The following is a 26,793-nucleotide window of genomic DNA, read 5'->3' on the forward strand; positions in this document are numbered from 1 at the left end:
ATATGGAGGCATCGAAGGAGGACCTGCAGTGCAACTCGAAGACCGAGGAGTCAATAACTACTTCAAGGAACAGGACCCTGTCAGAAGAGTCAGATCCCACTTCCAACAAGGAGAAAACCTAGATTAGCAATAGAAAGGAACTAGCTTCCTAAACCTAGCTCCTATTTAGCTAGAATCTATTCATAGCCTCTATAGCTAGTTAAATACTCTACAAATAGAGTTCGTGATAGAATTAGATTATGAGTCGTTCTTTTACAGTTCATTTGCAGTTTTACCTCATTGTAAAGTAGGAGGCTGTGATGATCTTATGTAACATAGTCTGTGTGTAATTCTATAGACATACCTTGGACCCGCATATGTTTCTGTTGTACCACTCTGAGCGATATAATACTAGTGAAACGGTGTTTCATTGATGTTATATCAGACTTGCATACTACACCATGCAGTGGTATGCCGGGTCATCACATAACTTATTTTAGCTCGGTTTCCTAGTAGAAAGTGGAATTCTAGTGTCCGAAAGTGGTTTCTGAATTTTGATTTGAACTTTTTTTTGTAAAAGTCAACTCAGTATTTAAAAAGTCAACGCAAATACATTGGTGAGTTGACTTTGATAAAAATACATTTTTCCCTCTACATTTGGTCAAACTTAGTAAGTTTTGACTTCTGACTAAATTTATAAAACTTATTCATCGACACAGAGGTAGTAGTTTTTTTTTGTTCTTTTAGGTATGTAGTAGTTTTTTAGTTAGCGCTATCCTTCATCATATACTCGAGTGTTGGCCCAACATCTCCTGAAATATGTAGTTTCAGAACCCAAAAATATCGTTGGTACTTCATATACATTTGGCATACTTAGATTGCATACCACAATTCTTGCTTGTTCACAATTGATTGCAAGGATTAGACCTTCATGATTAGGTTGATCATGCCCGGCTTAGTCAATAATCATACTTAGATTTTTTTTTGATAGACCTGACTTAGATTGCATATGACAATTCTTGCTTCTTCTCGATTGATTGTATATCATAGTTCTTGCTTGTTTTCTCAGTCCACCAGCCCACCAAGTCAGGTGCCACGTGGCAAAGGAGGTCGTTCTCTCCCTTTTTTCCCCTTCTGGGACACACCGAAATCTCCTTCTAGGATCTGGATCCTTCAATTATAATCTGACGGTTGTGATCTTTCAAGAATTCAACTTTTTGTAAACCTGAAAAATTAATCAGCCGACTCGTAGGTTGTGCAGCAATGGAACGGCTTCTGCCCGACTGCTCTGCCCGAGCAGCGGTCAAGCTTGAACGGTGGTCAGATGAGTGCCCACACTGCAAGTCTGCAGCTTACTGCGCAGTGACTGTAGCAGCAAAGCTACACGACACGGCCGGCGCGCCCATCCTGCGCTCGAGCTAGCCGCCAGGCGCTTCCCGTTCTGCGCCGTCACCCCCTCCTCGATCGTCAGCAGGCCGGCGCAGAGTGCCGAATGATGGCGCGCCGGAAGCGGAGAGCGGCCGGGGCCGGGGCCGGGGCACGGCAGAGCGCGGCCATGATGGTGTCGCGCGCGCGACAACTGCAGCCCGTACGTCGAAACGAGCTTCGCCGTCTCGCTCGCGCTCCTGCTCGATCGACCGACCACCGCAGCACGTGCCCGCGGGACCGGCCGCGCGCGGCAGGGCAGGCCACCACCACCGGCCAGCGGCCATGCCCACACCCGAGTCGCAAAGTGGCGCAGCTTTGGCTTTCCGGAAAGCCGCTGCCGGCCGTGCCCCTGCGCCCCGCGGACGCGGCCGCCTTGGTTTCTGCCGCTACAGCGACACCGCCTCCTACCTCCTCAATCCTCATGCCATACTGCCACCATGTGATCTGAATTGAATTTTGCTGAGGCGCTTGGCTGCTTGCTTGCTTGGTACTACTCCTATATATACGTACTAGCAGCTGGTAAAGAAATTGACCAGATGCTGCATCACGTCACATACACGACAGATCCATCTCCAGCATCATCTTTGCACGACGGCCCTACCCATGATAAGGATTGGGTTCCCCTCGAGCCTGCACGACGGTCCCTGCATACATAATCTAGTAATGTTGTTTGTTTGCCTTGGATTTGGATATGATTATGATTGGCCACGCAGAATAGATCAATCAGATTCAACAATCGAATTCCCAGTCTTGACACACCAGGAACATCATCATCATACAGTAGTAATAAGAAGGCAAAAACAACAAGGTGCACCGCACGATCGAAATTGCAATACTAGCTAGTAGTATATCGCTAGCTGTTCCTGAAATAAAAACTCTGCTACAAGCAGACCAAAATAGTGCCCCCAGCCTATAACAGCTGAAGAAGGTGGCTCTGCTATTAGTTCATAATAACAATACATTTTGCATCAACATAAACAAGAATTTCAGCACTTGGTCCGTTCTCTGTTTACACTTCGCATCATCGAGAGACTGCTAATTAAAAGCCAGTTCGAATGGCAAATTTTGAAGGAAGGCTACCTGGTACCGAAAATTGCATGAGATCGACGGCAGGGCAGATTGGCAGTGCCGCTCAATTGCATTCCACGCCCGCTTCCGCTGCTCTCCGGGGCGTGCTCTTCCTGCGGTTCCCGATCTGCCTGAACCCATTGGTCCTGGCCGACTCATCGCTGCTCGACCGAACGCTAGAGTTGCTGTTCTCTTCTACTAGGACAGTGTTGGGGCTCTCCTTCAGTGGCCTGCCTCTCTTCACACCGGCAGCTCCAACCATGTTCTTCTTCGGCTTGGCGTCTTCGTTTTCGCCGCCGTCCACATCTTCCACGAAATTCTCGACATCTACTACCTCGATCTTGTGCTTCTGCGGCCTGCCCCTCCTCTTCCTCACAGGCACCACCTCTTCGCCGCTGCTCCCTTTCTCTTCATGGCTCCTGCCAATGGTCACCTTCCTTCCTCTGCCTCGGCCTCTGCCCATTGCTTGGTTCAGCTCAGCAGTGGTAGCAGGATATTATTGGTTTGGGCAATCACTCAACTGATGCTTCTGTTTATCAGATTGCCTGCTCCTCAAACTCAAGTATTTCACTGAGATACCTTGAGGAGCTAAGATAATCTAGCCAAAGTTATGCTACAAATCTGCAGCAGTGGCATGAATAACAGCGGTTACAAATCTTTACTTGTGAGGAAAGCATCCGATTTGCATCAATACAAATCAAGAAACTGAACCAATCTACATGCCGTTCTATAAGCAGCTACATCACTAAATTTTCGATCGAGTTATTATTGGCTTGTGGAGGCAAGAAATGAACTACGGTTTCTTATTGAGATCCATGGCAATCCAGAAGATGCAAATTCAGATCAAGCACCATAAACATCCAGATTGAAGCTATACAGAACAGCAAGCAATACGCATCTGATGAATACAGACTCAAATCTCTAGCAGAATAATTTACCCAAAAATCTCAACAAGCAGCACGAACAAGGAATGATTTTTTCAATAGCAGAACCATTTCTTAGATTAATGGATGGATGGACGGAAAAAAGGAACTGACCTGTCATAAAGCTGGCGTCTACTCCAAGCAGTCCGTTCGAAGCTGGAATTTTGCTGGTGCTCGAGGAAAAAGAAACGACGGATCGGCGGTAATCTTTGGCTTGCGGTGCCGGAAGTACAGCAGATCGAGAGGTAACAACAAAGATTGATACTATGTGGTGTGTGGGAAGCAGGAGAGGATTCTTATCAATGAACTGAGAGTGCTCTGGGCTTCTGGATGGGCGAGCTCCAATAGCTGCCGAGGCAGAGCAGGCAGCACCAGCAGCTGGGGTGTGGGAGAGGGAGAGAGAGATTTGGTTCCTTTCTTGAGGGCTTCTGAATATATCGATGAGGGGCCATTTGCCCTTTTGTTTAGGGTTTTCACTTACAGTCTACCAACCGTTGAAAAGCGTGTGTGAGAGAGAGGGAGTACTGCGCTTCTTAGCGATTTCCAGACTAAACAAGCAATTCAACGTGGATCCCTAGGAACGTGGTTTACCTTCACCATGATGGTATTTTTGTTCAGTGTTAGCGGATGTTTAACATCACAATACCAGTACGTAGTTACCCAAACACCTGACTGACAGCCCTGTTCTAGTATTACTACTTACTGCACTAGTTACCATACAGTGGTTGTGGACTTGTGGTAGTCCTGTGCTGCATCTTCTACTCGCCGTGCTATACCAGTGTAGGAGTAATAAGCATCATCTTTGGGGGTCAACGTTGATAATTCTCTACAGTAAAAGGGCATCTATACTGCTTAGCAGACAGTAATTAGACAGCACCAAGCCCACTTCAGCTCCTGTGGCAAGTGGCTCCATTAAATAATTCTGGATCCTGACAGAGTACTGCACCATGATTGTTTTTCCTCTCTACTTTGAATTCGTATTCATCTGATGTATTTTTTTACAATACTGGCTTGGATTTGGAATCAAGGTGACTTTTTTCTAGATCAAGTACTGCTAAAATTGATGGCTAGTGCAATGGCACCACCATATATCTTGAGACGGGGGTTTTCAAGCACCCAACGAAAATGTACTTGCTGCTCTTGATGTCAGGTCCTTTCCGAGTTACTATCCTTCAATTCTCACCGCTAACTTGTGAACTCGGCATCATTATCAGAATAGTAAATTTTGAAGAAAGAAATTTATGGACATTTGTACAATGTTGCAATTTAGTAGATCCTCCCGTTCTATAATATAACATGTTTTGGCAAGGTAAAACAGCTTGGCAAAACGTGTTATATCATACGACGACGGAGGAGGTAAAAAATATAGCAATGCGAATTTCAGACAGAAAAGAGTGAATTCTACTTTTTACCCTTAGTCATGCATTTGTGGCACATATTATTCAATTTACTGAAAACTCTACTAGTACACCTAATCTCAAAAAAATTGAAACCAGCCGTTAAGCAGTTTTTGCATTTTACCTGTTCAGTTAGACATGACCAGCATGTTAGCTCGATTTGGCACAGTAACAGTGTAAAGTTTGTTGGGTGTCATCGAAGATCATGTCCAGCCTTCTTTCTCGATCCCTTTCGTTCATCGTCATCCTCTGAATATCCTCGAACGTCCATCATCACCTAACACCGTGCCCAACAAAAATGCATAGGAGAAAGAATATCCTACGTTTTTTATATGGGATGATCTTGGTGAATTTTCACGAGTTAGGTAATTGGTATCACCAATTGCGGGGTGTAAAATGTGGAATTCACTAACAGACAGACACCAAAGATATTTCCTGCTACTATCGGATTCTTAATTTTCCATATATGCTTTGCACAAAGTAGCGTTAGACTTCTCCAGAATCAGGACGCATAAGATGAAGAAGGGAAATCTGTGTGCGTTTCATCGCCATCTCTGGATCTGCATGTGCGTTCCATCAGCACAGCATCAGCTGGGGCACAGCTTACACTAAGGCAGGCTGAGATGCAGAATTTGCATAATAAAGCGAGGCAGATTAGGACCACGACCTTGATGACGCTTGCTGCCGATCCACACCATCTGCAGCGGACCAAAAGATTGGTGTAGGTGCAGACCAAATTACAGGAGGATCAGACCTAGGGATGCCGAGCTAGGCCCCTCTTGACTCAGCCCAAATCCAGCACGTTTCCTCAGCAAGTGGAGCCTGACATAATTCCTCACTCAGCAGGTAGCTAACAACAGCTGGTACTTTGGCTCATGAACAGCAGGAAGGGTTGTAGTAACGAATTCCATACTTTCCCATCTCCAGTCTGCTCATCATGCAGGTTTGTGAAACTGATGAAAACCCTCAAAACCAAATATCTGAAAAGGTTAATTGTTCCTTCGAGATGGATCAACAACGTTACGTTTGTCTCAAGTCTCTAGTCTCCATTAGTCGTCATGAAGGCCACTTGCCACCAGCCTGACAACAAGGAACAGGACATAAGATCAACATCAGTCATATATAACCTATGACAAAGCTACCGTTTAACAAACAATGACAGACTGATAGAGACAGAAACAATACCTGGGACATGTAACATGCTGGCTTCCTTTATAATGATGTTCAGTACAATTTTTGGATTGTAAGGATGGCGACCACTCACAAGAAGTATGACTACACTCATAAGAGTGCTAATAAAAAAATGTCTACCGTTCATGAAGGTCATAAGATTTTCCTTACAGCTTGGATTGCTGCATCCAAACTCATACTATCGCAGCAGACATAAAATAGGAACTAAGAATGGGTTAGTATTTAGGGCATCTCCAACCGCGCGACCCATCCCGCGCCCGCGCGTCCGGATGGGTCCAGCCGGACAAAATCGCGGCCCAGCGCGGGGACGCACCGCAAAAGCGGACGGCCGCCGCGTCCGGAACGACGCAAACCCGGCCCAAATCTTGGCCGGGTTTGCGTGGCCGCGGATGGCACGCGCCGTCCGGCCGCGTCCGCGCGTCGGTCGCCTCGTCTCCCTTGGGCCCACCTGTCGGTGACCAGGGAGACTATTAAATGGGGACTGGAGGGATCTGGCCATCCACTCCAGTCCCCACTCCACTCCCCGAGCAAAACCGCCGCCATGGCCCCGAAGCGACGGTTCGCTCCCGGAGCGAACGACGACGAGGCGAGCAGCAGCCGCCGTCGTCCGCCGGCGTTGCGGCCGTCGGGAGGAAACCAGCGCGGCCTCCACATCGGAGAGGCCGCCCGTGGCGGTGCGGCATTGCCGCAACCGCCGCCTCTCCTCCTCGAGCCGAAGCCGGAGTCCTCGGAGGAGGACCCGGACCTCCGCGCCGCCCTGATGATCTCGGCGGCGGAGGAGGAGGAGAACTGGCCAGACCTCCATGAGGCCATTCGCACCTCCGAGATGGAGGAGGCGGCCCGGCGAGAGGTCGAGGAGGCGGAGGGCCGGGAGCTCTACGCCCGGGCCCGCCGAGCGCGACGGGAGGAGGAGGAGGCGGCGCGGCGGGAGGAGGCCGGGCGCCGCGCCGACGAGGAGCGCCGCGAGGAGCGGCGGCGGCAGGAGCGGCGGCGCCGGGTGGCCGGGCGCCGCGCCGGCGGAGAGGCGGCGGCGCCTCGGGGAGGAGGCGCTGCTCCGTGCGCCGCCGCAGCCTCGGGTGGCTCCGGACCCCCACTCGCCGTGGGAGGAGGCCCTGTGGTCTCCGTGGCCGGAGTCCCCGACGCGGTCGAGCCACAACAGCGCCTCGCCGCCCGGGGACGTCGTCCACGACGACGACGTCGCCGACGACGCCCACAGGGGCTAGGCGGCGCACCGGCGGCCACCGCGCCGCCGACCAAACCCTAATAGAGGGTTTTTATATTACTTTCAATTGAAAAGCCCATATAGGGGCTTCTTTTGTTAGTTTTATTTGCCCAAAATAGGGCTATGTACTAAATTTGTCCAAAATAGGGCATATGTTCAATGAAATTTCGTTTAAATTTGCCTCTTTTTTTTTCGTTTTTCTCCGGTTTATGCGATGCGTCCGCGCGTTGGGCGCAGCGCGCGACCCAAACGGACACGCGGACGCGGGGCGCTGTCCACGTGTCCGGGCGGCGGCCCAAACGGCCCAAAACGGACGGCCCAGCGCGTCCGTTTGGGTCGCGCGGTTGGAGATGCCCTTAGAACACAGCACCCAATGTACACATGTTCCGGAAAAACAGACACCCAATGTACATATACAACATGAGAAAATACAACCGTGACCGCACTATCCAAATAGTATGCTTTGTTCATCGGTCATCACTACAATCTTTGCACACTTCCACACAGATACAGTACACTATTTGGGCAATGATTTGATAAAATTGACAATGAGATCTACCATCTGGGCATCAAAAGCAGGACCTTCCATTTGAAAGTGACCAGCTCCTTCAATCAAGTGTGTATCAACCCGCCCGGCGGCAGACTTGAGCTTATTTTCCAGCTGCTTTACGCTTGTAAAACCATCTTTAGTTCCCATGATGAATAACTTTGGTTTCTCAGACTTAAGGATAGCATCATGATGTCTGCCGAATAGGATCGAGGCCGTTAGACCAAACGGGTACCCGATGCTGACATAACCAACCACCTGGTCAACCTTATCAACTGCTGATCCCGCAATTGGTGCTCCTGCAACAGGAAATTAGAGTGAGATACATGACCAAACTTAATTGAATAGCTTCATAAAAGGATGATGAAATTTTGTTGGCAGAATGGTGTCAGTATCATCCTGATACAATCATAAAATACTTTATTTTGTGCAACAACACAAATTCTATTACCTGTACTGAGTGGCAACTGCTCTACACACGAGTTCAGGGACCTATACTGGGTCTGAGGTAGGTAGAGCTGGTTTCAGTAACAAGATGTAAATCACACCTCATTATGTCAATCTTCAGGGCAGATGGTAACAAGTGTATATATACTAATATACTGCAAATTGTCCAGGTCACCCTATATTTTCTAAACTAGGTTGCCTAACAAGATGTAAAACACACCTTATTATCAAATCAATACTAATCTTAAGGACAGATAAAAATGGCCAAAAATAGGTGCAAGTGAATACATGCCGTAAAATTTTCAGGTGACGCTATATTGTCTACTCGGAGGGTTGACTAAAAATAGTGGTAGTAATCTAGCAAGAAAGATCGCTTCTGACAAGACTGGGGTTGCCCCAACAGAATGGAAAACTACCCATTGGAAAGTGTTCGGGATTTCTTAGAACCTACTCAACAGTCCCAAACACAAATCAATGAGTACCACCCAGCTGTTATTTCAATCATTGGATTTCGGGGACACTGAAATGATAATAAACATGGCAAGAGTGAATTGATTCCCATCAACATGGATGAATCAGAAACTCAGCCATTTGTTGATGCCTTTGACCGCAAAACCGGAGAATTCCCCATTAAGCACTTGGGTATTCCCCTACACTATGAGAAACTTAGAAGAGCTGATATCCAGCCTTTAGTAGATATGATCCTCAAATTCATTGCCGGCTGGAGAGGGAGGCAACTCTCCTATGGAGGTAGGCTGACCTTCATTAAGTCCTGTTTAGCAACCCATTTATCTGCTTTCCTTCTTTAAATTCCCCAAATGGGCATTGGAGTTAATCAACACCCAAACGGGAAATTGTTTGTGGAATGATTTTGAAGGTCACAGAAAACTTCACTTGGCTAATTGGCAGCTAGTGTACGTAAAAAGAATATGGGGGTTTGTGTATCCCCCACCTTAGAGATTTGAACATCTGCCTCTTAGGGCCATGGGTTAAGAGACATGTTCATGGGGGCAGAAAATCTGGAAGAACATTTTAGACCAAAAAAAAATCACATGCACAAAAACATTTTCTGCAGTCATACATTTGGAACTTCCATCTTTTGGAAGGGAGTAATGTGGGCTGCTCAGGCAATTGAGTCAGTAGGCAATGGTAAAAAAAAAAGATTTGGGGAGGACTGTTGGTGTGGCACATCCCCTCTATCCAACCAGTTTTGGAACATTTATGTTATATGCAATGAACAATGCCATACCATTGCTCAGATATGGGATGGTCATCACTCATCACTTAATATTGACCTTTACGAGAAACTTCTCTCCCTCTCTGATGGAACAGTGGTATGCTCTTGAAGCCATTGCACACGGCATTTGTCTCACGGAGGACACCAACTCTCTGATTTGGCAGTACCATAATTATGGATTATATTCTTATAGTACTCTATATGCTATCATCAACTTTAGAGGTGTAAATTCTTTTCATATACCCGCAATCTGGAAAATAATAATCCCTCCCAGAGTTCATATTTCTTATGGTTGATCATGCATAACAAAATTATGATCAGAGACAATCTCAAGAAAAGAAACATGAACAAACCTGTGGAGTGTGTCTTTTCCTCAGAACTTGAATATGTGCATCATTTGCTTTTAGATTGTATAGTATCTAGAATCATATGGAATGAGATTAGCAGCTTTTTGGCAGGCCAATTGGTTCTTCTTTAGAATCTATAGCTTGTTTTTGGGTTGCTGATAAGAAAAACCATGCTTTCAATTCCATTTGTGCTGCTGTGTTATGGTCCATTTGGAAGCATAGAAATGATATTATTTTCAATGGGGCAACATGGCTTAGTATTAGCAGATATGGTGGATCATCTTAAGGACTACCAGAAATTGGAAAAGCATTTTCAAGGGATCAATGATTTGGTTGGGGGACGATTTCTGCCAACACTTCCGATAGGCTCTTCTGGTGTCTCCGCTGATCAAAAATAGGTGAAGCCTGATCAGGATCAAAGTGCTATCTCTGATGTAGCTGATGACTGTGCAAAGATGGACCTTTCAGGCACGAAAACTCAGTCAATTCGCCAGACCTCTCAGCTATTCAGCAGCCCTACATCTACACTGTGTTAGGGAAACAATCACTTTTGCCAGGCCTCTCAGCTTTTCAGCAGCCCTATATTCTAAGAGGCAAAGCCATCATATATACATGTACAGGTGGGAGGTCAAAGGTCAATATAAATGTAACTCTAACACAAATGTTTTAAATAGTGGGCAATGGCAAATAGCGGCAGCCCTCCAAAATAGCTATAGAGGGGCTATAGCGGAGCTAAATGAGGCTATAGCGGATAATTGTAAGTACATGATTTCATTTACTGGCAACATACTCAAACAACTATAGTGGGGCTATGGAGGGCTATTTAATACAACACTGAGTTTGGAGAGGTAAAATCAATGTTGCGCTCTACTCTATGCCTTCATGAAGAAATCCGCCACTGTAACTGGAAGGTAGTACATACTGAAGAGCAACAACCTGATCATGCACACGTGATGGGACGAACACGTGGAGGAAGAGGAACAAGATCCCACGTGCCAGGAGGCCGAAGGCTAATATGCAGGAGGCCAAAGGCCAATATAAATGTAACTACACACTGGACCCTCTGTGGGCTTCTCCAGCTGACCTCTCCAGCATCCTGTCGCTGATTGTGCTGCCGTTCCATGGCATGGTGTGATATAGTGTCCTGTGTGCCTTATGCTATTGCCAAAATGTCTCTGGCTGAGATGCTTTTAGCTTTTAGTTTGCTGAACCTGTAGCTACTTTGCTGAACTTGTAGCTTCCTAGTTTGTTTTTACAGCTGATCTTGTGGAGGTTGAATTCCTGGAACCTTGCTACTCTGCCTTTGTGGGTTTTATTTAAAATGGAGACGGGAGTTGACCTCCTGTTAATCTAAAAAAATGATAAGAAAATGGCAGGAATGTTTTTAAAGGCAAATGCCATGAGGCCAATAAGTTTGAGATTTTGGTTGTGATGTCAAGAGGACAAGATGAGTAGTTAATCGTCAATTGTGTATTCCGTTTGCTCATATACAGTTTCAGAGAGCTACTTGTTTGGTCAATTTGATCACCGGCAGTCTGGGAATCATACATCAAGGAAAACAACACATGAATGGTGAGGGCCAAGGAAGGAAGGGAGGTATCGGAATTGTCTAGTTTAACCTACATTTCGGATTGGCTAAAAATAGCGGTAGCAATCCAGCAAGAAAAAATGCTTCTGAAAAGTGCCAGGATGTCTTAGACTCGTAGCACCTACTTAACAGCCCCGAGAAAAAAATCAGTGAGTAATACCCAGCTGTTAGTTCGATCATTGGACTTTGGGGACACCGAAATGGTAAGACATTGCCATGAGTATTATTTGAAGGGAAATTCCATGAGACCAATAAGTTTGAGATTTCAATTTTGATGTAACAGTTGTACAATTAGCCTATTCTTCGTTGGCCGCAGGTCAAGACTACCGATTAATCGTCAATTAGCGTATTCCGTTTGCTCATTCTCAGTTTAGAAGCTACTCTGCTACTGTACTTGTTTGGTGAATTTGATCACCGGCATCACTGAATCTGGCATCAAGGCAAACTGCACACTACGGAGATGGGACTGATTAAGAAAAGAAGGTATCCGCGGAGTTACCGTACCAGCGGAGGAGCCGACGAGGAGGACGGCGCGCGGCTTGAGGGTGTCGGCGACCCAGCGGCAGACGGCGACGACGTCCGCGACCTCGCTGGAGCCGGTGAGCGAGGCGCGGCCGGTGGAGCGCCCGGCGCCGCGCATGTCGAAGGTGACGGCGCGGTGCCCCCGCTGCGCGAGGCCCTGGGCCATGCCGCGCAGCAGGCCCTGCACGCCGCCGAGGATCGTGTAGGGGTGCACGAGCACCACGGCCACGTCCTCCGCCTCCTCCGCCGGGGCCGCCGGCTTGAAGAGGCGCACGCTCAGCTTGGCCCCGTCCGCCGCCTCCACCGTCGTCCACTCCATGCCCGGGCTGAGCTGAGCTGCTTCCTGTCTCGATTTGATCTGCCTCCGACTAGCAGCATTTTCTTCTTCCTTAACTTCGGCAGGTTTCGAACTTTCGATGGGAAAACCTATACACCGACCAGGTCGGTGGCTACCGGCCACCGCACACCCCTTGATTGGGTATGGGCCAGGCCCATTAGTGTCTGTTTAGCCTGTAGCAGTTCGTTTTTCCTTTTTCTTTTCTGGTTTTTTTTTCTGTTTTCTTTTTCTTTTTTCTATTTTCAGTTTTGTTTATATTTTTCAGATTCGAAAATTTCAATTTTTAATTTTTTTTAAAAATCACATAAAAATCATTGGATTTCGGGGACACTGAAATGATAATAAACATGGCAAGAGCGAATTGATTCCCATCAACATGGATGAATCAGAAACTCAGCCATTTGTTGATGCCTTTGACCGCAAAACCGGAGAATTCCCCATTAAGCACTTGGGTATTCCCCTACACTATGAGAAACTTAGAAGAGCTGATATCCAGACCTTTAGTAGATATGATCCTCAAATTCATTGCCGGCTGGAGAGGGAGGCAACTCTCCTATGGAGGTAGGCTGACCTTCATTAAGTCCTGTTTAGCAACCCATTTATCTGCTTTCCTTCTTTAAATTCCCCAAATGGGCATTGGAGTTAATCAACACCCAAACGGTGTTTAAATTTAAACATTTTTCATTTAAAAAAATTTTAAAAATTGAAATTTTCGAATCTGAAAAATATAAACAAAACTGAAAATAGAAAAAAGAAAAAGAAAACAGAAAAAAAAAACCAGAAAAGAAAAAGGAAAAACGAACTGCTACAGGCTAAACAGACACTAATGGGCCTGGCCCATACCCAACCAAGGGGTGTGCGGTGGCCGGTAGCCACCGACCTGGTCGGTGTATAGGTTTTCCCATCGAGGAGCTCCCGGTTTCGATTCGGTTGGGTAGTTTGCCTTAGTTATTGCTCTGTGGGCCGTAAGCCTTTCATAGGGCCCATGTGTAATTAGGAGAGTCCAGTCTCTTTGATGGGCCGCTGAGATGGAATGGCGCTTCTAGGCTCGGCTTAGGCTCATCCGATTACGGGCCCGGGCAGGCCTAATGATTTCTTTACCGTAGGCCGAATGGTTTCGGTTTGTCGTTGGTCTCTTTAAGTTTTCATTGACGTGCGGACCCTAGTTCCAGCCAGGCCTGCTGATTGCCGCGTAGGCCCCATATCGTGCGAAGGCCACAGAGCACAGGTGCCAGCTGCTTCCCCTAGAACAAAAGTTGGTCAATATGACGGCAATTTACACAGAAATAACCCTTTTCTGAAACTATAGCACAAACTGACCCTTCGGCGAAACTATTTCATCCATCTAACGCTTTTGTGTGGCGCCCCTCACGCTGGCGCCACACCTCTCTGTGTGGCGCCCGTGCGTGCGGCGCCACTCTCCCATCCGACGTGGCCCAGTCGACGTTGATGTGGTGCACCCAACTGACGTGGCAGCATGTGTGGTGCCGCTCCCATCGGCGCCACACGGTGAAACTGTGGCGCCGCTCGGAAGGGCGCCACACATCCACTTATGTGTGGCGCCCGAGCCGCCCCCAGCCCGAGCCATCCTCTATTCCTCCTCTCTGTTTCGGTTGAAGAAGAAGGCGGCCGGTGGTTCCTCCTCCTCCCCGCTCTCCCCCCACCAAATCCACCACCAAATCATCAGATATGCCCGCCCAATCTCTTCCCCATCCATTCCTCAAGGTAATCCCCTTTGAATCCTTTCCATTCATCCACAAATTTCATAGATCTTGCTAGATTTGGACATGAACCCTAGACATGGAATTTTTTTTGGTGGACTCCATGTTGTAGTGTATGTGTTGAAATTCATAGCCTAATGTATGCATGTGTTTGAACCATAGATTTGTTGAAACCTAGATATGAAATTTTACATGTATGTGTTGAAACCCTATGTATGTATGTGTTGAAATGTCTAATATTTGCCTAGCCATATGCATTCAAATGTGTTACATATGCCTAGTAGTTGTGATGGAATAACTCATATTTGTTAGTGGAATGGCTCATAATATGGTTTATTTGTGTAAACATGTAGGATGGTGTGGCTCCTAGATCAAAAGTATGAGAGGGATCACCGGGCTGTTCATATGACGGAGAACAGAAGGGTTCTTCAACCCTTGAAGATTCGTTACCACGGCACAGTTAGTGAAATGACGTATGACGAGAGGTACACGGAGTTCATCCAACCCACCGGTCTTCTCCCGTTCATCACGCTTGTAAGCCGGGGGGGGGGGGGGACATGAACGCCGCGGCACTCACCGCCCTTGTCGACCGGTGGAGGCCGGAGACGCACACCTTCCACTTGAGGGCCGGCGAGATGACCCTACTCTTCAGGATGTTTCAATGATACTTGGACTTCCTATTCAGGGCGAGCCACTGTGTATGAACACAACTTCTGATGGGTGGCGCCGACAGATGGAGGGCCTTATTGGCATGGCTCCTTCGCCGCCAGCAGATCCAAAGGATAGAACTCCCGCCGGCGCACCTTTTGCTTGGATCAGGACTCACTTTGGTACGTGCCCGCAAGGGGCCGAGCGTGACACTCTCAAGACGTACACCCGTGTGTACTTGTGGTATACGATTTCGAGGACTCTCTTTGCTGACAGTGGTGGGAAGTTGGTCCATTGGTGTTGGCTCAAGGCGCTCACGGTGTTGGAGCACCGGTGGAGTTGGGGAACAGCGGCACTTGCCTACCTCTACCGGCAGGTGAAGATTTGTTGCATGTACTATTCTTCTATAGTAGTCTGCTAGACAAAGTACTAACCAAATGTCTTATGTACGCAGTTGGACGAAGCTTCTTGCAGGACTGGGAGCGGCGGTATTGGTGGATGCTTGCTCCTACTTTTCGTATGGAGCTGGGACCGCCTATCAGTTGGGTGGCCCAGGATACTCAACCAGAGGCCATGGCCTCGTTACCGGGACAACCTTGATCGGGAGCCGACTTGGGCATTTCTTTGGGACAATGTCTCGGAGATGACGAGCGATCCAAAGATCATGTACAGGCACTACACTGAGGAGTTAGACACTCTTATCGCTGAGCAGGTAACCGATTTTAATCCATCACTCTTTTGCAATGTGAGTTCATAAATTCTACTAGCATGTTGTAAATTCTGAAATATTATGCAGGTGGATTGGGAGCCATATGGTACCTATTACCATATTGGCGCGGGGATGGCTGACCTTAACCCCAAGTGCACGGAGGAGGCGCGTTTCTGGCGTATGCGCTGCACACTCATATGCATGTGGCTTGTTGAATACCACCAGCCGCACAGAGTGATGAGACAGTTTGGATTGTATCAGGAGTGCCCACCTCAGTGGCAAGACACGGACCAAGCGCTTCATAGGTAAACTTCTTGAATCATGCGATGGAAGCTTGTTGATTGAAGCGATATAATCTAACTTCTTGATTCTTGCAGGCTTGATAGGCAGCGGCGGAGGAAGATCGCAAATTGGCCTGTCCATCATAGAGGCCACGTCACAGCGTTCCAACACTGTTTGGAAGTGATACGGAATGCTGGCCATGTGGAGATTGTCCCTCACGACTTGGCCGCTTTCAACAACTATCTCCAATGGTTTCATCAAAGCACGCGTATCGAGTTAGTGAACCCCGCGTATGATGACGACATCTTGGATGACTCCATCGAGTTCGATGAGGTTGCGCAAAGCCAGCACGACATGACTGCTCGCAGAGGGAGATCGACTTCTATTGCTTCTGAGCTGAACTTCGTGGTAATGTATTCTCTCATTAGCTAGTACATCATCTATATTGGCATGTGCTCGCTCAAATTGTGTATAATATGCTTGTCACAGTGGTCCGGGAGGAACGATGAGCCGTTATCTTCAGAGGAGGAGGAGGAGCAGGAGGAGCAGCAGCAACAAGAGCCACGACATCAGACGAAAAGGTTGGCCATTCGGAAGTAGCCCGTGAGGAGGGGACGTCGAGGAGGATAGATGGATTTGCTACGTGTTGTTGTGAACTCTATCTTCATAAGTATCGTGTTGTGAACTCTATGTCATTTCGAACCATATCTCTATTGCTACTTGTTGTTTGAATCTATGTGCTACGATGTGAGCTATGATGTGTGCTTTGTGCTATGTTGTGAAACTGCTGTATAAATTGCTGTTGATATGAATCTGTCAGTTTGCAACCATGCCAAGGCAATTATGTGATTTTTCAACACAAGTCAACGTGTGGCGCCCATGGATTTTTCAACACAAGTCAACGTGTGGCGCCCTTGCCATGGCCGCCACACTTCACAGTGTGGCGCCGATGCCATGGGCGCCACACATGTCAATTTATATGTCGAAAACATCCAGGGGCTCCGGACGCTTGGTCCTTAGCCGTTTTGGCGAGGCTGTATGTGTGGCGCCGGCGGCATCAGCGCCACACTCAGCCTCGCCAAAATGGCTAAGTCCCAGAAGAATTGTTTTACAGTATGTTTGCCCAATTATAAGTGGATATGTGGTGTCGATGGGAGCGGCGCCACACATCCTGCCACGTCAGATGGGAGAACAGCTCAGCGTCGAGGACGCCACGTCGGCTGGGAGAGTGGCGCCGCCGCCAGGGGCGCCACACAGTGAGGTGTGGCGCCGGCGAGGGGGGCGCCACACAAAAGGGTTAGATGGGTGAAATAATTTCGCCGGAGGGTCAGTCTGTAGTTTCAGAAAAGGGTTATTTTTGTGTAAATCGCCCAATATGACAGAGGATTCTGAGAACACTGATGCTTGGTTTTTGAAATAACTGAGAATGGTAATTTGAAGTTCGAAAAAAAATCAAAACAAAACTCCATGAATGCCAATTTAATGCTTCCGATGGAGTGCAATAATATATTTATATCTAAAAGATGTCAAGTATACACAACCTGTATAACAACTCAATATCGCGGGTAATTCGAGACAGCAAGGATGCTCGAAACCAGATTATTTATAAGTAAAAGAAAACCCCAAAATCTGAGACACAAGGGTTATCAACGACGATACCAATCACACATGCCATGAGAAAATTCTCCAACAGCAATGCCTTCACGAAGGTTAACCACACACAAGGGTCATCATCACTAGATCCAGCCAAAGACTACATTCTTGATTTTTAGTTTTTTACCCTTGAGAGCAGGACAGCAGCTAATGTTGCAAAGCACCTGCCGCGGAGCTGAAGCGGCCGGAACCGGAGGTGAAAAAGAAAACATCGATGTTGCGAGAAACTAAAACCGGCGAAGCTGGAAGCGGCCAACAACAATGCTGCATGTGACTACCACGGAGCTGCAAAGGGCAACGCCCGATGCTGCAAGATACCGCCGTACACACGCTCGATCAGACGGTCCATAAGATGGACGATCAATGATCTAGTCTTTTAGTTGCCATCCATCGTCAATCAAAAATACCAAATGGCCAACAACCGGTTCACTTGATGTGCTGAAACCTAAAACGTTCGCTCAATATAAGATTCACAGAAGAACCAGATACACTTGTTCCTTTTGCCGCCAGTTCCTTCGATCGATAATATGTGAGATAAAAAAAATTGACCTTGTCTCAAGTTACATAACAGCAGCCAGAAACAAAACCCACCATACTACTCTTTTCACCTCAAGTCGCAAGTTGTTGCTGCCAATATCACTTTCCAACATCAAAGAACTTGCAAGTTGCGCAGCCTGGCGCCAAAAAGATGGACGCATGACTAATCCCGTAGATGCATGATATGATCGGTGACCGTTACGTAACGCGCTCTAAACAACATGGCATGTCCATTCGCCCCCCTTTTCCTCCTCTTCCCGGCTGCTGGACTCTCGCACGTAGCTAATGTCGGCATCATGCTCACTTCCAGCCTTCCAACCGGACGCAACCTTTTCCTCCGAGCTCCGTTTCTGCCCAAACCAGTTGTATCCCATCGGCCAAAGCTTCCGTTTCCAGCTTGCGTAGGGGAAGAAGGCTCCAAGCAGGAGGGATGCAACAGAGGAAGTTCCCTCCGGGCAACAAGAGTTTAGTCAAGCTAGACCAGTCGGCTTCGAGCTCCTACGTTAGCTAGCGTGGACTGGAGGGACACCGGCCGGAAAGCACCGGGCTGGTTATGCACGTACGCTGCGAGCGATGTGATAGCAAAACCGGGGAAGGAGGCGCAGGGTCGACCTGGATCCACCGATAGCTTATCACTTTTGGCCCCGTTCCTTCGCCCTGATCGATCTTTTCGGCGGCCGGCGACGACGGAACAGGGACGTATCCGTAATATTCCGTATACAAAGGCAGGCGGCGACAAGGAAGGAGAGCTGTCAATTGACTTCTGCTAGCTCCATGCTAGAGACGTATCCACATTTCTGCTGTATATACTAGTGTCTGTGACTGTCAACCATGTTTTCCTGGTTAATACGATGATACGATGATGTTAGTATGTTACACTACGGACGTAGCTGATTGTTGTCTGATCCTAAGATGAGAAAGTATGTGGTCGACTTGGCTTTGGACTCCACGGTTTTCCTGCTTTTCGTTTTTCAAGGAAAGACGACTCCGCGCCGCCTACCTCCTTGCCAATGTCGTGAGCTGTGTCTCATGCAAATACTAGACATGAATCTTTTTGGCAAGCGTGGTACATACGTGTATATACTAACATTGCTAAGATGACCTAACGGATTGCTACGTGTGCGATGAATCGGCAGGCGAAGCATTTTATTATGCTTGTGAGCGCATCTTATTGAACTTGGGAGCTTTGTAGTGATAGGTGTTATATTGTGATCCAAATTCTAAGAAGAGGCTAACTTCTGACGAGCGGAGCGAGGTCCGTCGCTGGTAGGCTTGGGCCGAGCGAAGCGAGTCTGAAGTTAGCCCACACCAAGGCCCAGCAGTTGCCCCCGTCTATATATTTTTCCTGTAAGCCACCGCTAGGGTTTCGTCGCATCATTGTACACCCACGGCGTTTGTAAACACCACTGAAATAGTGAAGTTTTGCTGGCTGGCGCCCGTGGTTTTTTCCTTGTGTGTTGCAAGGGTTTTCCACGTTAAAATCTCGTGTATCCTGCAGTGTTTTACTTTTCGTTCTTCGTTTATTGTGCATCTCGATTATAACAAGTGGCATCAGAGCCCGTGTTCTTTGGATCTAGGGTTTACGAGATGTCGTCACTAAAGTTCGATCTACGCAGCTGGACTACACCACGAGATTTGCTTTGTGACAAGTGAAGATGAGGACGATTCTCGCCCAATCTTCAGATCTGGATGAAGCGATCGATGCTTTGGGCGAGAAAGCGAAGGATACCTGGACCGATGCGGAGAAGCGGAAACACCGTAAGGCTTTATCGTTGATTCAACTCCATCTGTCCAATAATATTCTGCAGGAAGTGTTGCAGGAGAAAACCACCACCGAGTTATGGGTCAAACTAGAGGAGATCTGTTTGTCCAAGGATCTCACGGGCAGATTGCACGTGAAGATGAAGCTGTTCTCGCATAAGTTGCAAGAGGCAGGTTCGGTAATGAATCACCTATCTTCCTGGAAAGAGATTGTTTCGATTTGCGGTCTATAGAAGTTAAGTATGAGGATGAGGATTTAGGTCTTCTTCTTTTATGCTCGCTGCCTAATTCTTTCGGTAATTTTCGTGACACCATATTATTGAGCCGCGACAAACTAACTCTCGCGGAAGTTTATGATGCTCTCCAACAAAAGGAGAAAATGAAATCTATGGTGCGAGGCTGAAAGTTCGTCCTCCAAGGCGGAGGCATTAGAGGTCCGTGGCAGGCCTGAGCAGCGAGATAACTACTACCACAACAACAGAGATAAGAGCAAGGGCGACAGAGGTCGCTCAAAGTCCAAAGGACGTGACAAGTTCTGCAGGTATTGTAAGAAATCTAACCACAATATTGATGATTGTTGGAAACTGCAGAACAAGGAGAAAAGGAACGGAACTTACCAACCGAAAAATAATGATGGTAATGGTAAGGCTGCCGTTGTCACCGGTAAGGGTGAGGCTGCTCGTTGTTGCTTGGTAATGATGGTAGTGATAGTTCTGATGGAGATTGCTTAGCTGTCTTGGCTGCATGCGTTTCACGTGATGATGAATGGATTCTTGATACTGCATGTTCGTTTCATATTTGCTGTAACAAAGATTGGTTCAGTTCTTATGAGTCTGTGCAGAGAGGAGATTTTGTGCGTGTGGGGAATGACAACCAGTGCAGCATTGTTGGCATTGGTTCTGTTCAGATCAAGACCCATGATGGGATGACACGCACGTTGACAGGAGTGAAACACATACCCTATTTGATCTCTTTGAGTACCCTTGATTGTGACGGGTACAAGTACAAAGGTGGGAACAAACTTTTGAAGGTATCATCAGGTTCTCTCATTATTATGATTGGTGATATGAATTCTGCGAAATTATATGTCCTTAGAGTTAGCACTTTGCCTGGTATTGCTGCTGCTGTTAGTTCTGATAAATCTAGTAAGACTAACCTTTGGCATAAGCGTCTTGGACATATGAGTGAGCTTGGCATGGCAGAATTGACAAAGAGAGAGCTAATTGATGGCTGCGATTTAGGTAAGCTTGAGTTCTGTGAGCACTGCATCTTTGGTAAGCATAAAAGAGTAAAATTTAATGCTTCCGTTCATACCACCAAAGGCATTTTGGATTATGTACACGCTGATGTTTGGGGTCCGTCCCGTAGAACTTCTAATGGTGGTGCTAATTACATGCTTACTATTATTGATGATTACTCAAGGAAAGTGTGGCCATATTTCCTGAAACATAAATCTGATGTTTTTAATGCTTTTAAGAAGTGGAAAGTTATGGTAGAAACCCGAACTGAAAAGAAGGTTAAGATACTCCGTACTGACAATGGTATGGAATTTTGTTCAAATGAATTTGATGAGTTTTGCAGCAATGATGGGATGGTTGAAAGGATCGTATGCCGCACCTAGAGGGGGGGTGAATAGGTGCTAACCAATTTTTAGTTCTTTTTTAATTTAGGTTTGACACAAAGGTAAATTCTCTAGATATGCAACTAAGTGAATTTACCTATATGACAAGGTTATCAACTAAGCACGATATAGCTACGCAATATATAGGAGATAGAGTGGAATAGAGGTAACCGAGAGTGTAGCACGCGTTGACACGGAGATGATTCCCGTAGTTCCCTTCCTTTGCAAGAAGGTACGTCTACGTTTGGAGGAGTGTGGTTGCTACGCAAGCCAAACCAACAACCACGAAGGCTTCACTCGGATCTCCCGTGAGCAACGCCACGAAGGCCTAGCCCACTTCCACTAAGGGATTTCCTCGAGGCGGAAACCGGGCCTTTACAAGGTTCTTGGGGCACGCATCCACAACCGAATTGGAGGCTCCCAAATGCAGTAACAATACAACAATCAACAACAACACATCAACAACAAATCAACTAGGGGACCAAATAGGAACACTAGCATGAGATCCCTCAAACAAGTGAGGGGGAAATGAAGAACGCTTCGGTGAGGATGTAGATCGGTGTCTTCTCCTTCGAATCTCCAAAGATCAAGAGCTTTGGTTGGGGGAGGAAGGAGATCTTGCAAATCTTGAGTTTCTTGAGGTGGCTCTAATGGAGGTGGCTTGGCATATTTCTTGTGTAATGATTGAGCAAGCAACCAAGGTAGAAGAAGGGGGGTATTTATACCTCCCCTCAAAATTGAGCCGTTGCAGCTTCCGGGGGGCCCGGATATTCCGGCCTAAGTAAGGGCCGGATATTCCGGCCTAAGTAAGGGCCGGATATTCCGGCCTAAGTAAGGGCCGGATAATCCGCCCCCCCCCCCTGGAAAATCCGGCCTTCGGGACAAAATTGTGACTTTATCCGGCCAAATGTCCGGCCCCTAACCAGAGAAGCAAATCTTCAGGTCCTTAGACAAAATCGAGGGGGCCGGATATTTCCAAAATATCCGGCCCTGGTACAATACCGGGACAATATCCGGGCAAAAATCCGGCCCTGGTACTGCGCTGCTTTTCCTCATGAGACTTAGCCAAAAACAGGGGGCCGGATATTTCAACTATATCCGGCCCGGATTATCCGGCCTGGCCAACTTTTTCTGATTACTTTTGACAGACGATCAAATCCAACACACATGAATAAATATCTATGTAATCCCTGTACCACTTACACAAACATTAGTGTATCACATATATTGACATCAAACACTCAAAACATAATATGAGAGATGTTCTTTCAATCTCCCCCTTTTTGGTGTTTGATGACAATATACGGATTTGCAAGAGAATAACTATAGAGACAAACATGATGGCAAAAACATAGAGGCACTCCCCCTACATGTGTGCATATAAGTAATTTGCATTTGAATACAAATACACAACACATAGGATTGAGGTGCCTCAACACTAGAGGTATCCATCATGAGCTCTAACACGAGACATATACAAATATGAAGTTGAGATAGGATGCAAGAAATCATATCCATGTGTAGATATAAGATACGGAGATATAACATCACACATAATATAGCATCCTTGATCTCAACATATAGAAATCCGAAAACCATAACAATGTCTCACACCACATAGCACATAGTTTTAAACGGGACACAACCAAAGCAAATAAGAGGGAACACAAGCAATAAAGGAATGGTAAACGCATATGCTTGTGCCCAAACCATGCAAATCCCCGAGATAGTTCCTAATAGAACACTTCTCCCCCTTTGGCATCGAAACGCCAAAAAGGGGACAAGCGCGATGCTACTCGCCCCATGGGGATCACTCGGAGGCATCTTCATCATCGGACTGGTATGCCGCTTCCTCTTCTTCCTCATCAGTGTCAGGTGCATCCGGAGAGCGGCGAGAGGTGTTGGACCTTTGAAGGCAATCATCAAGATCACTCCATGGAACATGTGCAGAGTGCCATCGACTGTAACCCTGGTGAGCTGGAGGCTGAGGCGGGGGTCCTTGATCACCACTAAGCTTGTGAAGAATAACCGCCTGAGTATGCTTAATCTCAGAACGCTCTCGGCTAGCCGCATAGTTCTCCTTATGGATCTCAATGTTCATGCAAAGGATGTGACGCTGAAACCAACTAAGCCGGCTCACTTGCTTCCTCATAGCCGGGACATCAGGATGACGAGCAGGAGCAAAACCACTAGAACGAGCATCACCCATGAAAGTGTCAGGAGCGAGTACAGTCGAAGAGACTGGCTTAAGCTTGTAGGCCTTCTTGACACTGTGCTTCACCAAAGGATACCCACTCAAGTCTTCATCACACACAGCCACAGAGTTGTTGATGAGAAGCTGAATGTAGGGTGCATAGGGTATGGTGGTCCGGGAGACCATGGCATCATGGATCTCATGGAAGATAAAGTCCATGACATCAAGAGTGTAGTCCCGTTCCTCAGTCACATCACGAGCACACTTATAACTGAGGTGCATAAGGTCCACAAGGGCTCCCCGGAGAGCATCATTGTTACCACCACTTGGGCAGATGGTTGCCCGAAAGAACCGAAGCTAACCGATCGTATATGGGAAGCAGCCCCTTAGCATGACCAATTTTTTCCCGCTGAGGTATAGAGATGCACAAGAGCATTCTTATCTGTCTGTTGTGGTCCATGAAGGCGACGACCCCCATCAACAGGAACTCCAAGAAAACCAGCAAATTGGCGCAGAGTGGCACTGCAGTGGAGTGGAGCCGATCATCCATTCCATAGTGTGTTCCTCATCTTTCCCGATTGCCAAAGTGGCAAAGAATTGCTTCACCAAATCTGGGCGATAGTCACATTGAATCTTCATGATCTCAAGCAAGCCCATCCTTCCAGCTACCCAGATTGCGTCTTCAAAGTGATCGTTTTCAGCCAGAATGTCCACATTGATAGCTTGCATGGGTCTCAGATTCTTCATGGGCTCATAGACGTCCTTGTAGATGAACTCCTGCTCAATGCACCAGTATCTCCTGCCCTCTATCTCTTCATCCCTTGGGACATCTTCATACCAGTTCTTCATGCGGATAGCGGAATAAGAAACTGGGTCCATGGCCTTGTAGTTCTCCCTCACTTCCTTGTTCTTCCGCCTTGAAGTGACGGACTTGCGAGGTGCATTGGATGCAAACTCGTCACTAGATCGATCATGCCTTGAGCGTCTCCGACCACCCCGAGAAGCACCACCGTGAGAAGCAAAGGCGGGTAGCAAAGGAAAGGTAATGCTCATAAGTCATGTAAGATACAAGAATATACTCGAGAAACATGCTATAAGTCGGTACAAATCTAGACATGATAGATTGAAGCAAAAACTGCAGCGGCGATGAAGCTCCGGGCCGGATAATCCGGTGTCCCCCGGGGCGGATAATCCGGCCGGGCCGGATAATCCGGCCAGCTCGGGGGCGGATAATCCGGCCTTGCGAAATTTGCAGTTTTCCAATCAAAAGCTTGTCTAAGACTAGATCGGCCTCATAGCATGCAAGAGGAGTACACTACAAATGATTTGGAACAACTAGACACCAATTCCACCAAGAAAAAAGTACATATAAAACACAACATCTAGGGTTAGAGATTGTGAATCATACCCACATCCATTGTGGAAACCGCTTGGAGGAGAAGGTGGCTAGGGAGGAGATGCACCCGATCCACCCAAGAACTCCGAGAGGGGGCGGACGGAGCGTCTCCGGCGAGGAGGAGGAACTCCGGCGGCTTGAGGAGGGAGAAGGGGGCGCGTGGGGGAACTGATTGGTGTGCCAACTGTTCACCCCGAGGCCTCCCTTAATCCTCCCGCAAAACGCCCAGGCCGGATAATCCGGCCCGGCCGGATATTCCGGGGCGCCAGGGGGGCGGATTATCCGGTGTTCTGGAAAATTCCAGAACACCGTAAATCCTGCCTATCTTTAGTTGGATATTTGCGAACCCATATGCGGTGCAATAAACTATCACGTCACATATGAGATGCATATTTACCAATAAGATGGGGCAACCTAGATCATCCGACCGAGAAACCTCAAACTCCAAGTTTTTACCAAACATGACAAATGAGCAAGATGGAAGTGGCTTATAGGAGAGTGTAGGCTTAGGTTTAGAGGGTTCAAACTGTTAATGGTACATGATCACTCAAGTTTGCAAGATATGAGCAAATAAGGCCAAACTAGAGTGATTTCCCATAAGAACATGGAGTTGTCAAATAAAAGGCGATAAGACCCAAATAACTCCAACTCTTCACAAAGAAGAGTGTGGTGGCCTAGGCCACCATATATGAGTGTTATGGCATGGCACCGCGAAGATATATCTTGGGCCCAAAACCACTACTCATCATTGAAGCTCACATATCATTATATGATATAAAGAGAATGATTTCTTTTAATGTTGGCATTATGGGGGGAGTGATAGCTCAATAGTTTAAACCGCACTCCCCCTATTTCCATGCCCACATCTAAACCAAATAAAGTTTTGAGACAAAGGTGTGTTTGCAATATGGTCAAGCTATACTCCTTGAATCAATGATATTTAGCTCATTCCTCAAATAAGAGAACCTTGCTTCATCAAGAGGCTTCGTGAATATATCGGCAAGTTGATCTTTGGTAGGAACATAGATGAGCTCAATATCACCAAGGGCAACATGATCCCTAATGAAGTGATTCCGGATCTCAATATGCTTCGTTCTTGAATGTTGCACCGGATTATAGGCAATCTTGATAGCACTTTCATTGTCACATAATAGAGGCACTTTGTCACAAATGACACCGTATTCCTTTAAAGTTTGCCTCATCCATAACAATTGAGTGCATCCACTTGCGGCGGCAACATATTCGGCTTCGGCGGTGGAGAGAGATATGCAATTTTGCTTCTTAGAAGACCAACACACCAAGGACCTACCAAGGAATTGGCAAGCCCCGGAAGTTGATTTCCTATCATCCTTGTCACCCGCCCAATCCGCATCGGTATATCCATTGAGAATAAAGCTTGAGCCTTTGGGGTACCAAATACCATATCTTGGGGTATCAACCAAATATCTAAAGATTCTTTTGAGAGCCATCATGTGGCTCTCCTTAGGAGAAGCTTGATACCTTGCACACACACCAACACTCAACACTATGTCCGGTCTAGATGCACAAAGGTAAAGCAAGGATCCAATCATGGAGCGATATACCTTTTGATCCACCTCTTTACCATTGGGATCTAGTGCAAGATGACATTTGGTAACCATAGGAGTGCCCACACCCTTCAACTCGGTCATCTTGAACCTCTTGAGCATGTCTTGGAGATATTTTGCTTGATTGATGAAGGTTCCTTCTCTCAATTGCTTGATCTCAAAACCAAGGAAGAACTTCATCTCTCCCATCATAGACATCTCAAACCTATCGGTCATAAGCTTTGAAAATTCATCATTGAAAGCTTTGTTAGTAGAGCCAAAGATAATATCATCAACATATAATTGGCAAACGAAAAGCTCCCCATTAACCCTCTTAGTAAAAAGAGTGGGATCGATTAGCCCAACATCAAACCCACGGTCTACCAACAATTCTTTAAGGTGCTCGTACCAAGCTCTAGGAGCTTGTTTGAGACCATAAAGTGCTTTATCAAGCTTGTAGACATGGTTAGGAA

The 26,793-nt window shown here is 47.0% G+C and overlaps 2 protein-coding genes across 2 annotated transcripts; both read right to left on the bottom strand.

The window, feature by feature from the left end:
* Window positions 1-2,483: 2,483 nt before the first annotated feature.
* Window positions 2,484-3,033, bottom strand: LOC124688167. Its single transcript, XM_047221884.1, has one exon. It carries the CDS (start codon window positions 2,936-2,938, stop codon window positions 2,540-2,542), a length of 399 nt encoding a protein of 132 aa, XP_047077840.1. The 5' UTR covers window positions 2,939-3,033; the 3' UTR covers window positions 2,484-2,539.
* A 4,564-nt stretch (window positions 3,034-7,597) lies between these two features.
* On the bottom strand, window positions 7,598-12,215 carry LOC124688168. The gene is made up of 2 exons (XM_047221885.1): window positions 11,879-12,215; window positions 7,598-8,054 (listed from the first exon to the last, which is right to left on the bottom strand). The coding sequence occupies exons 1-2, from the start codon at window positions 12,213-12,215 to the stop codon at window positions 7,726-7,728; spliced, it is 666 nt and encodes a 221-aa protein (XP_047077841.1). The 3' UTR covers window positions 7,598-7,725.
* Between the last annotated feature and the right edge of the window lie 14,578 nt (window positions 12,216-26,793).

Source organism: Lolium rigidum, chromosome 2 (genome assembly GCF_022539505.1).
Source record: "Lolium rigidum isolate FL_2022 chromosome 2, APGP_CSIRO_Lrig_0.1, whole genome shotgun sequence".
In the NCBI taxonomy this organism is placed as follows: Eukaryota; Viridiplantae; Streptophyta; class Magnoliopsida; order Poales; family Poaceae; genus Lolium; species Lolium rigidum.